The sequence below is a fragment of the Notechis scutatus genome, chromosome 10 (assembly GCF_049901735.1).
Source record: "Notechis scutatus isolate UNSWTSFEM ecotype Mainland chromosome 10, rNotScu1.2, whole genome shotgun sequence".
NCBI classification, from domain to species: Eukaryota; Metazoa; Chordata; class Lepidosauria; order Squamata; family Elapidae; genus Notechis; species Notechis scutatus.
Genome location: NC_142018.1, coordinates 19679684 through 19692723, shown reverse-complemented (window position 1 = coordinate 19692723; position 13040 = coordinate 19679684). Strand labels below are relative to the sequence as shown.

The following is a 13040-nucleotide window of genomic DNA, read 5'->3' as shown; positions in this document are numbered from 1 at the left end:
TACCTACATCCAAAATGGGCTGCGTGGAGGGGTGGAGTAGGGCAGGCAGGGCCAGCGGTCGGTTCAACTACTGGTTTGTCGAACCAGATGTAAATTTAACATCCGGTTCGCCCGAACCGCTCCGAACCGGTAGAATACCACCCCTGGTATCGGTGCTATCATTTCTCATGTTTTTGATGCTATCCAATGGTGGGATTCAAAATTTTTACTACTGGTTCTGTGGGCGTGGCTTGGTGGGTGTGGCAGAGGAAAGGATACTGTAAAATCTCCGGTCAGAGGTGGTATTGGCCGGTTCTCTGAACTACTCAAAATTTCTGCTACCGGTTCTCCAGAACTGGTCAGAACCTGCTGAATAACCACCTCTGATGCTATCCCTCTGTGAATGCAACCTAGAATTGTGTTGTCATTTTTCTTTTGGCAGCTGTAACACACCACTGGCTCACACTTAAATGGTCGTCTACCAGGACACTAAGATCCCTCCATTGTTAAGCCAAGGGCTGCCTATCTTATATCTGTGCATCTAAGTGCAGAACCTTAATTTCCTCCCCACCAAACTGCATCTTTTGGGATAGTGTGTCTCTTCAGAAACAACACAAACGGATCTGCTTTGTTTCCTCCATTGGTCACCTTTAATTATTGGAAAGTTGCAGGGTTTCAGCTTGGAACTTTATAGATGTGTGTTTTGGATGGGGATGTGGCCATTCCTCCCTATCCATGATTCTCAGTGTCTTTCCTTAGAAGGAAGGGTAGGAGTAGAAGGTTTGGCAGAGCATTTCAGCCTTGGATAACCTGAGAAATGTTGCCAGCATAAACAGCATGAGGCAGTGAAATTCTAGTCCTCCAAGTTGGATTTGGCTCAGTGTGTTGAGTGACACAAGAAGAGAGTCGAGCTGCAGTGCAACCTCCAGATAGTCCAAAGGGCTGCAATAAATAATTTGAGAATATTCTAATGACACTGGGATAGCAATAGCACTTAGACTTATAGAACCACTTCACAGTGCTTTACAACCCTCTCTAAGTGGTTTACAGAGTCAGCTTCTTGCCCCTCAACAATTTGGGTCCTCATTTTACCCACCTCGGAAGGATGGAAGGCTGAACCTTGAACCTGGTGAGATTCAAACTGCCAAATTTGAAGGCAGCTGGCATTCAGCAGAAGTAGCCTGCAGTACTGCACTCTAACCACTGCGCCACCGTGGCTTCAGGCTGGGCATCTGAGTTGGAAAAATATTGGGCCATTATTTTTCCTTTCTTATTTGTGGTGTGTGTGTGTGTGTGTGTGTGTGTGTGTGTGTGTAAAGGCCTTCTAAAATCAGGCTGCTCTTATCTTTAAATTTCTCAAATGTTCACAATCTTTCATGGACTGTTTTGTTTTTTTACAGTTTTAAGAGCAAAAAGAAATTTTTGTATTTTTTAAAGTAAATGCTTATTTATCTCTCTTTTTTTAAAAAAAATAAAAAAATAAAATTGCAGTCACTATGAACAAGATCGGAATGCACTTAAAAGGAAGGAATGGGAGCGAAGAAACCAAGAAGTCCAGCAAGATGAAGACCTCTTCGCCTCTGGCTTTAATCTCTTTGGAGAACCATACAAGGTAAGTCAATGCTGGAAGCCAAGTTTGACATTCGTTGCATTGCACACGCAACTTTTTCCTTCTCGTGTCCCTTGTGCCTCAGCCCCATAGGGAAGATAGTCCTGCAAGGAAGAGGCAACGGTGGCTGTTGAGAGATTGTTTTCTCCAACTTGAGGTCTTCAGTGATGTTGGACACCCCTGATGAGTATGTGAGCTGAGAAAAAGAGCTGGGAAGACTTCTAGAGACCAGCTTCATGTATATATTCACATTCACATTGTTAGATAATAATATCCTGCCCTCTCTATACTTCAGTGTTTTTGATGACCTTGGCAGCTCTGCGAGGTGTGGACTTCAACTCTGTTGAGAGCTGGTGTCCTCACCTCTGAAAGCTGCCAAGCTTGAAACAACAATGTGGCCATCTCAGTTTTGTCAACTCTTGGGTTTTATGAACCAGACCTTCATGTAGTCTCCTCCACATGAGACAAAGACATGGCCCTGCTTCTTCCTTTCACTTGTCCTTGTGATAGCGATGGTGCTGCCAGGTTAAATTGGACCCTTTTCCTGTTTCTTTCTCTTGTCAGAAAGTCCAGTCAGTTGAAAAACCTGCAAAGGTAATGAGGTTCTTCAGAGAAGAATGTCCTGAGTTGCAACCACCTGTCCAGCCTCTTTGCACAACTGCTGCCTCAGCATTTCTGCAAGGCCGGCTGGAAAGGAGAAGAACAAGCAAACAAGTGTTTGGCCTCCAACTCTTCACTCCCCACCCCACTTCCCTTGACACAATGGAATCTCCTTGTGTTAAATGACGAGGGGGAGTGTATCAACGCTGGGTTGGGTCATTGTTCATTGTGCTTTGGGTTGACCAAAGTGGGCTCACTACAAAGACTTGATTCTTGGCTGAAATGCAATGTACTTTTTTGGCCCCCAAAATGTCCTCCTTAAACTTTTCTTAATACAACCACCCATGTACACCAAACACAACGCGGTTTCTTCATACTGTGTGACTCTTCACTTTACACAATTGGTTAAATTTCTAAACATTTGCTTCAAATATTTAGAAAGGAAACGTTTCTTTTTTAAAAAAGACATACAGATATCATATTTCCTCCTCCAATCCACTCCCATCTTCTCCTTTCCAAAACTTTGTACTCCAACAGAAACATTGTGGTGCAAACAATGTACAACTCCAAACAAAAGGATGACCTAATCATCCCGATGAACATCAGAGCTGAAACCAAGAAAATTGTTGCTTTTTTTCATGCAACTCATGAACCGACTACAGAAAACCTCAGATCCTGTAGTCCACTCATGAGGAGCAGCTATCCAGAGTGCAGATGGGCAATCTCATCATCTCTCCTTTATCTGGAGAGACAGGATTACTGTCCAGTTGCTGATCTCCATCAAAAAGCTCCTACAGGAAGATCTAGTTCTTCATGAATCCCTACCAGAAGCCCAAAAGGGGTTGAATTGTTTTACAAGATCCATAGCTAGACATTATTCTCTTGCATCTTGAGAGAAGGTAGCAGTAGTACTTATATACCACTTTACAGTGCTTTACAGCCCACTGTATATGGAGATTCTCAATCATCCAGGAATTCTTGGATGAGAAGCGAAACGTCTTCAAAGAAAAAAAACAATAAGGTCTAGTTGCCTCCTGAAAAAAGCACCTTTGCGTCTCATTATCTTGTTTTCCTTGTTTACAAGAACAAATAAACATGGAACAACCTGGATGATGGAGAATCTCTACAGACTTTTAGCTATACAATTTGGGATGGACACCTTTGGAATGGTATGGGACTAGGAATGGATTTCCAGAGAGAGAAAAATTGCAGACTACAGGAACCAGGAGAGCTACAGTGCTTCAACAACTCTCCAAAAGGATGTCTGCAAGGAGTAAAAATCCTTCCATTCCCCCACTATCCTGTCAGAGCTGAAGAAGCTTCTTGGATGAGAAGTAAAACGTCTTCAAAGAAAAAAACAATAAGGTCTAGTTGCCTCCTGAAAAAAGCACCTTTGCGTCTCATTATCTTGTTTTCCTTGTTTACGAAAACAAATAAACATGCATAATAAGATGTATTTCAATTGTGGAGGAATCTTTATCTGAGGAATCATGTATCAAATAGTTTTGGGAGACTGCTTTCCTTTTTTCCTCCACCAACTCTCAGAACTGGAGTTTCTTCTGCTAAACAATCACCTTTCTTTTACTGTCATAGTTCCACCAATTGCTCAGATGTAGTTTTCTTGCTCATCTGAACACTCACCCTATACTACAGGTATAATCGGTAGGCCAATGTCCCATCTTTTAAATGACCTTTCAGAAAAGGGGGGGGGAAGAGAAGCCACAGCTAAAATCTAGGAAATTGAGTAAGAAATACGCAAGGAATAAAAACACAATAATGCCAAAAATGAGTCAGAATTTGCTTAATAATTGCCGTGCTTTACAGAAAGTGACTGTGAATCATTGATTTGCAAAAACACATGCTGTGTGGTTCCAGAAAATAAAGGCAACTGAATTTTGCAAATACAGCTGACAACTGTATTTATATCTCTCTTTGATTTTTTTTTTTCTAAAAAGCTCTCCTGAATGCTCATTTTGAAAGAAATTATTAAGTAACCAAACTGGATGCAGGCCAAAAAGCACCCAGAATCAAATCTTTAGTAGTCCGGGGCAACTCAGAACAATACAAAAAAAGGACACTTGAAACTCTTATTCATCACAATGTGGTAGCATATGTTAGTTGGCAGTTACTTTGACCCCCACTGTTTGTACAGGATAGAAAGCCTGGGTGCTCTGTACCATTTCCCAGCAATTGTGTCTTCCTTCTTAGTTGACAACTCAAAGGTTCTCGGTGAGCTGGTAGGAAGCTCTTACCCATTGGGAAGTACGTGATTGTTTTGAACCAGCCAGGCTGATTGGCTGGTTGAAGCTGGGGCCAAAATAGCATGTTCAATGAGTGACGTCTCCGTTTTTAAACATTAAATCCATCCCCAACCAGTCAAATTACCAACTTCCTGGTGACCCACAACCAAAGGCTACATCCCGTAGCCATAGTGATAGAGAGGGAAAGAAGCTGTTTGATTTATTACTGCATTTTCAACCCTGTGTAGAGGCAAAAGAATTAAGGGTGTTTTTCCCCACCTTAACCTGGTTATGACTATGTCTGCTCAAAGTCAGTTTCCATAATGGAGTAGAAACTTGAACTCGCTTCTCTTTGGCCTTGTCAGGCGTGAACGATCAGCTCCGTGAGTGAAGGTCCAATTAAACTGATTTATTGCTAAAAGCCTATGTACAGGAATCTTCTCAACTAATGGGTAGCATCTGCTAGGAGTTAGATAAGGGTGCACAGAATTCAAGAGAGGTTGGACTTAGCTTGTTTGTGACTATGTAGGGATTGTAGGCTGATCGATCTTTTAATTCGGCCCCCAGGTTCTACTGTTCCTTCCTCTATCTTGGTCCAACTCCTTCACCAGCACTGCATAATGTTGCTTTGCCATTATTAATGTTACTCACAGGAGAAAAAAATGAGAGGGTCCCTCCTACCCATCTCTATGGCATTCACACTGAGATTACTAACAGGCACCCTTTTCAAGTAACTTCTGCTTTGAAGACTCTGCCATTGACTAATGCAGGGATCCCCAACCTTTTCGACGCCGCGGCCCGGTTCCGGCGTCAGCTGGCGCCGCGCCCGGTTCCGGCGTCAGCTGGGCGCCGCCATCTTTTTGACGAAAAATCACTTCCGGTGACGTCACGAAAGTGATTTTCGTCAAAAAGCGGCGGCGCGCTTCTGGTGAGCTTTTCGGGTAGAAATGGCTTTCTCCGGAAAAGCTCACCAGCGCTAGGCGCCGCCATCTTTTTGATGAAAAATTGCTTTTTTACCAAAAAGATGGCGGCGCCAGCAACCAGCGGCCCGGTAAGGCTTGTTCCGCGCCCGGTACCGGTCCGCGGACCAGCGGTTGAGGACCCCTGGACTAATGGACAGGATAAGAACCTCTTTTGCAGTAGACTCAACCCTTTGGGCAGGTTTCCTTCTGGGATCTGCCTTATCATCTGTGATGGCACATATCAGTCATTGCTTGAATAAGTTTTAATGAATGGCCTCTCCCATTGCAACCCTGTCTTTATCCCTGGAGCAGGATTTTAATTCATAAAAACCCAGGATTCTTCATGGTATGAATGTTGATTGTTTTGATATGACTTTAATTGTATGTGATTTTATTCTTTTAAGACACCCTTGGAGATATTTCCGGTCCATAACATTGACTTAGAAATATTTCAGATCAATGAAGGCTTAAGAATATGCCAATAATGGCTTGGAGGAGTTGGAAAACATTTGAAATTAAGGAGAAATCAACAATCCCAAGGAACGGAGTCCTTTTCAGAATGCATTTAGGCCAGGGGTGTCCAACCTTGGCAACTTTAAGACTTGTGGACTTCAACTCCTAGAACTCTCCAGTCAGCCATGCTGGGAGTTGAAGTCCACAGGTGTTAAAGTTGCCAAGGTTGGACACCCCTGGCCTAAATGCATTCTGAAAAGGACTCCGTTCCTTGGGATTGTTGATTTCTCCTTAATTTCAAATGACTTCCAACTTCTCCAAGCCATTATTGACATATTCTTAAGGTTGGACACCCCGGGCTTAGATATTATGGGCTGGGAGAAGTCAGATCTTCTCCTTTCTTGCTTTGTCCCATCTCTGTTCATGGGTCACCTTTCTTAACCCTGATTTCTTTTGATGTTTTAGACCAGCAAAGGGGATGCACTTGCCAACCGTGTGCAGAACACGTTGGGGAACTACGATGAGATGAAGGACCTGCTCACCAACCATTCCAACCAGAGCCACCTTGTCGGCATCCCAAAGAATCCTGTGCCACAAACCCCAGTTGACAAAAATGAGCCGAATTTTTTCCCCGAGCAAAGGAACCGGATGGTTGCATCCCACCAGATGGGTGGGAACACCTCAACGGCCATGCCTCCCCCATCTTCCCTGTCCTCCAATTCCAATTTGCTGAATGGCCACCAGAGCAGCAGGAAATCCAGGACGGACTGGTCCCGTGGCAACCACAGCTCTAGTGGTGGCCAGTCGAACCAACCCAGTAGCCAACCCAATCGGACCAAACATAGCTCTTCTCATGAGCCAACGCAAGGCAGATATGAGGACCTCTATCCCTGCCAGAATGAGCCCCAGAAAACTGGAGGAGGGGAGGAACTCAACACCCCACCTTCATCTTCACATTCAAGGAGGCACAATCACTCCAAACCCACAACAGCCGAGCACTCCTACAAAGAAACCACCCACTCGAAGTCTCCAGTGGATCTTGATTTTCTGAGCCACGGATCTCCTCTTCCTTCTACATCTTTGCTATCCGCCGCTAACAATCTTTCCAACCAGAACTTCCCTCCTGGACTCCACTGTAAAAGCAGTATGATCCAGCAGAAGCCCACTGCTTATGTTCGACCCATGGATGGCCAGGACCAAGTCCCGAATGATTCCCCAGAACTAAAACCACCCATAGAAACTGAGGGGGTCTATGGGAACCAATCCTTTGGAAGTCTACTGGAAGGGAAAACCACCGGATCCAATTCTAAGAATAAACTACCAAAGCTTACCATTCCTCAAATGAGTGAAGTAAGTGTTACCTTTTCTTTCCTTCCTTCCTTCCTTCCTTCCTTCCTTCCTTCCTTCCTTCCTTCCTTCCTTCCTTCCTTCCTTCCTTCCTTCCTTCCTCCCTTCCTTCCTTTCTTTCTTTTCTTTCTTTCATCCTTTCCTTTCGTTCTTTCTTTCTTTTCTTTTCTTTTCTTTTCTTTTCTTTTCTTTTCTTTTCTTTTCTTTTCTTTCTTTCTTTCCTTCCTTCCTCCCTCCCTCCCTCCCTCCCCCTCTCTCTCTTTCTTTCTTTCTTTCTTTCTTTCTTTCTTTCTTTCTTTCTTTCTTTCTTTCTTTCTTTCTTTCCTTTCTTCCTTTCCTTTCTTTCTTTCTTTCTTCCTTTCTTTCTTTCTTTCTTTCTTTCTTTCTTTTCTTTTCTTTTTCTTCCTTCCTTCTTTCTTCCTTTCCTTCCTTCCTTCCTTTCCTTCCTTCCCTCCTTCCCTTCCTCTCTCTCTCTCTCCCTCGCCCTGTATTATTGTCTTTCTGATGTATCATGTTTTGCATTTTTTCCTTGGCTTTATATGACAAAAATCAAGTGGAAAACACATCTCCAGTTTTTATTGATTTATTGCCAGTGTATTGGTGGGGTGGGTTTGTCCAGCCTCTGATTTGTGTTGTCTTATCAGCTGTCCTTATCCCAAAGGTGCTTTTTTCCCCCCTCAAAAGGCAACTGGAGTTTGTTTTTCCTTGAAGACGTTTCATTTCTCACCAAAGAAGTTCTTCAGTTCTTCTTCAGAACTGAAGAAGCTTCTTGGATGAAAAGCAAAACGTCTTCAAGGAAAAACAAATTCCAGTTGCCTTTTGAAGAAGCCACCTGTGTGACAACCATGACCTGGATGACTGAAAGCCTCCATGGACCACCCCACTGTCGTTCTTGCACAGAAATTACTTCCTTAAGTTCTCTGTCGGCACTAATTGTCGTTTTCTTAAAAAAGAATAACACAAGTATCTTTAAGGGGTGGATGGTTTATAAAACACACACACATACACAGAGCCATCCTTGCATGTTGTACCCTTGATCCAGATGGGATAACTGTGGCCTCTGCATGGAATAAAACTGTGTGCCATTTTGGCCGAAGTTGGGTCATTGGAAGTTGAGTCAACTTAGCCATGACTGAGTTGCACAATAGGGCTGTTCGTGGTCATTTTTTGTTCTTCAGACTGACTTTCTTTTCAATAATTCTCATGATTCATAGCTGGTATGACTTTTCACAATCTTGTTCTGAGTGTTGGCCAGAAAGAAAAGTGGGGAGAACAGATATCGCTCAAAGCGAAAGGATAGAGTGAACCCTTTGTAAGTTTTGCTGTGGCAAAACCCAAGGCATTGGTTTTGGCTTTAGATGACCCAATGTTCTTGCAGAACCGAGGAATACCCTGTTTACCACCAAAAGGTAAGAACTACATGTCATAGTGGAGAAGCTGGAGAATTAATGGCGAACCAGGCTGTTACAAAGGCATATTTCTTCCCATTTGCAAATATTGCAGGTGTTTGATTTTAAGTCAATGTATTGCCTCTCTGAAAAGAAAAGAAAAAAAACCCACAAAGAATTAGGAATGCTCAGGGAGCTTGAGACATTATGTGCCGGTCTGCACATGCTTTCAAAAACTGACCTACACTAATGTCCAAAACCCTTTGCTAATCTGCTTTCCATTTTGCACCTATCAGCTAAAAGGAAGATTGTGGTTGTGAAAAACTTGTTGCTTACTTTTGCATAGTCTTCTCTCTCTCTCTCTCTCTCTCTCTCTCTCTCTCTCTCTCTCTCTCTCTCTGTGTGTGTGTGTGTGTGTGTATGTGTTGGACTGTACACTGTATCTTATTCTTATTGCGTAATCCTAACAATTGTTGGCAATCAGTGTGTTTGGCTTTCTCATTAAAGATAGCATTCTTTTTTGCTGTGAAGGCAAAAATAGAATGTATGACAAGAATGGTATTAGAAATGTTGAATGAATAGACAACTCGGGGGAGGGGGAATATGAAGCCATCTGAAACATAGCAACGTTTTATAGATTTGTGGAGGAGAAACCAAGAACCGACCTGGTGTATATTTACTCACCACAAGCAATTCCCACTGGAGCATCTTTAGGGGACAGTTAATGCATGATTCCATTCCAATTTGGAAAAAGCTCTCTTGGCATCTGTGCAGAAACTTCTCATCCTTTCAAATGAGCTCAGAGGGGTTGGCTTTGATTTGGTGATTCCAATCGATATTTTGATGTGGGAATTTAATTCAGCAATTCAATGGGGTTGCCCCCCAACCCTGCCTTGGTTAGCAAATATTTGCACCATTCCAAAGGTTGCAGAAGGATCCCTGGTGGTTAAGAAGTCAACATGCAATTCCCACCCACCCCACCATCCTAGGACAAAACAAATAAAAACTTGCCAGGGAGAAGATATATTTTTTCCCTTGGAGTTGGACTACTGTGGTGCAAATCCTAGTTTTTCCCCACATCTGCTGTTTGGAAACTGAAACAGTATTTGCTGTGTAAGCAAGGAGACAGCAAGGAGCCTGGGTGTGGCTTAGCTCAACTGTTTTGTACTAAAGCTGCCTCTCTTCTGCTTGTGTTTTGCATTTGAAAGAGATTTCTTTTCAGATGGGGAGGAGGAGTAGAACTCCTTAGCATCAGAGTGTGTTAATAATAATAATAATATAGGAAATACTAATGCTCTGATGGTCATTTCGAAAAATCCTTTCTTAGAGGAACATACGGGCCAAATTTCAAGTATATAGGCTTTATAGTTCTGGAAATTTTGTGATGATATGTGAAATCTATCTATCTATCTATCTATCTATCTATCTATCTATCTATCTATCTATCTATCTATATTTGGTTATTCGGGTTTTCTCCCGCGTAAAATTGGAAGTATCTAGGTGATGTTTCGATGAAGTCTCATTCATCATCTTCAGGCTTGTGTCTTCGGCTTTGTGCTTCTGGGAGTAATGTGAGCTTGCAGCTGCTTCTTCCTTTTAACTGCTAGTGTGGTGTGTGACTTTATTGGGTGGGGGCTTGTCTGACAGCCAAACCCCCAACCAATGAGAACACACCCCCACCCAATCAGAACACAGCCAAGTCCCCACCCAATCAAGTCACACCCCCACTAGCAGTTAAAAGGAAGAAGCAGCTGCAAGCTCACATTACTCCCAGAAGCACAAAGCCGAAGACACAAGCCTGAAGATGACGAATGAGATTTCATCGAAACGTCACCAAAATACTTCCAATTTTACGCGGGAGAAAACCCAAATAACCAAAGATCCCCATATGTATGTATGTATGTATGTATGTATGTATGTATGTATGTATATATATGTAGTATTCAGCTTTGTTCGGGTATTTTCCCACGTCATTATAGTTGTGCTTTTAAAGTTGTAGCAACATTTCGGCAGAATCTCATCTGACATCATCAGGCTTCTGTATAAGTATACTCACAGACGAACACAATACAGAAGCCTGATGATGGCTGATGATATTCTGCCGAAACATTGCTACAACTTTAAAAGCACAACTATAATGACGTGGGAATTCAGCTCTCCTATCACCTCTGGGAATAATTGTTTTGAGACTGTAATTTGTCTGACTGGTTTAAAGAAGAAGGCAAGGGGGGGGGGTGTGAATCTCTCCCAATTATTTATTCACATTCCAAAGACCAACAAAGACAGATGTGATTTGCAGAAGAGTTTGGGAAATGTTCTGGGAACAGCCTCTGAAAACTTGGTAGGGGGCAGAGAAGGCCTATTTCTATCAAGTCGAAGCTGAGGGTTACTTGCAGAGGGCGGTTTGATTAAAAAAATGTATTTGTTAATGAACGTAGCTTTGTACATGATCGCTATACAGATGTTTCTGTTTATTTTTACCTTGGGTTAAAAATCTGCTGGAGGATTCCGTTGCAATTTGTCACTGCTATTGTTTGGCAAGGAAATAATTGCATGCAAAGGAAATAATGAGAAAGCAAAAGCACAGGAATCTGTTTGCTCTGCTTGTCTATTTAAAAAAAAATCCCAACCCCATTAAAAAACAAAAAAATTGAACATCAGAATTGAAGTCAGAATAGAGCACTAAGGGGTGTCTCCTGCATTGGTATAACCGAGGTTAATGACGGTATCAGGGGCTGAATTCCAAACCCCTTGAACAGGGGAAGAAAATAGATCCATGCAGTAAATGGATTTGGAAAATGTTAAGCATCTGCAAGGAAGTTTAACATAGGACCCCCTGATTCAAAGGGAAGAATGCAGCCCTGTTAATCTAGCATCTGTTCTAGCTTGTGATTGCAACTTAATTCTCAATACACATCCTTGAACACCCCAGAGTTTTAATTGCATTGCAATGTGGGCTGCTGTGTAAATTAGACACACAGACCACTCTGGATTCTCATCCATAGATAGATGATAGATGATGATGATAGATAGAGGATGGATGGAGGGATGAATGATAGATGTATGATAGATAGATAGATAGATAGATAGATAGATAGATAGATAGATAGACAGATAGATAGACAGACAGACAGACAGAAATGGATGGATGGATAGATGGATGGATAGATAGATAGATAGATAGATGATAGATAGATAGACAGATAGAAGATGGATGGATGGATGGATGGGTAGATGGACGGATAAATGGATGGATGGATAATTGGATAGATAGATAGATAGATAATTGGATGATTGATTGATAGATAGATAGATAGAAAGATAAATGGATAAATGGATAATTAGATGATAGATGGATGGATGGATGGATGGATAATTAGATGATAAATAGATAGATAGATGGATAGATAGATAGATAGATAGATAGACGGATAAATGAATGGATAGATGGATGGATAGATGGATAAATAGATGGATGGATGGATAATTAGATGATAGATAGATAGATAGATAGATAGATAGATAGATAGATAGATAGATAGATAGAATGAACACACGTAAATTGGAAAAGAAATAGCAGTTGCCTTCCAAATTAAAACAATTCAATTGTGTCGCTTGTATACATCATTTACCTTTGATTTCTAATTTACGATTGATTTCATGAGGTCCTGATGGGGACAGCCAAGGGGCCAAATGTGGCCCCAAGGTCCCATAAAATGCCCAGGTCTTTTCTACACAATGTTTGCAACTGTGCAAGGATGGAAGTTCTTCCTCATTTGTCTCCACCCACTTAAAGCATGAAGGATGCACGCTGCTCTTGGCATTCCTTCTTAGAAAAATATTTTGACAGGCTCAGTATACAGGGAAAGGATAAGCTTTTGTTACATGCTTTACAAATCACTCTGTTATCACAGAATGCATTGATTAGTCCTATCTCTGCAAGATATATCTATCCCCACACAGGCCAGCACTCTTTTGGGATTAAAGAGTATAGAAAATTGACAGGTAGATAACCATATTGATCAGCTCAAGCTGAGCAGTAAATGCCAGCAGCCTTATGTCAGATGTATCCAATTTTACCGGCACAGTCAGTTTAATAGGGCATTTTTGTTTAGTTTACTTTACTTTATTGTCATTGCACCTCATACAACAAAATTAAAAATTAAATTGGGGTGGTGGTGGTAACTTTATTGTTTTTGTTTCATTTTCTTTAAATGGATGGAAAAGGGGTGGGGAGAAGCATAGAATAAACCCAGGTTAATTAATGCCTTGTTTTATGTCAGTTTGCCAAAATGTGAGGTTCTTTCTTCGTGGGTGGAACTTTCATTCCCCCTTTTTTAAAAGGGCTTTTAGTTTTGCTTTTTTTAAAAAAAAAGAAAAGAAAAACTTCAGAGGGTGAAAAATAATGGACTGGAACAAGCATTTAGACTGAAATTCTTTTGCCAGGTTCATATTTCAAATA

The 13040-nt window shown here is 41.8% G+C and overlaps 1 protein-coding gene across 2 annotated transcripts in view; it reads left to right on the top strand.

The window, feature by feature from the left end:
• The window catches only part of AFF2 (ALF transcription elongation factor 2), a 247666-nt gene that overhangs the window by 79491 nt on the left and 155135 nt on the right, over positions 1-13040 (top strand). For both annotated transcript variants that reach the window (XM_087972231.1, XM_087972230.1), the window contains exons 2-3: positions 1471-1591; positions 6309-7193. In XM_087972231.1, coding sequence (XP_087828357.1) covers positions 1471-1591; positions 6309-7193 — 1006 coding nt within the window. The remainder of the gene's footprint in view (positions 1-1470; positions 1592-6308; positions 7194-13040) is intronic.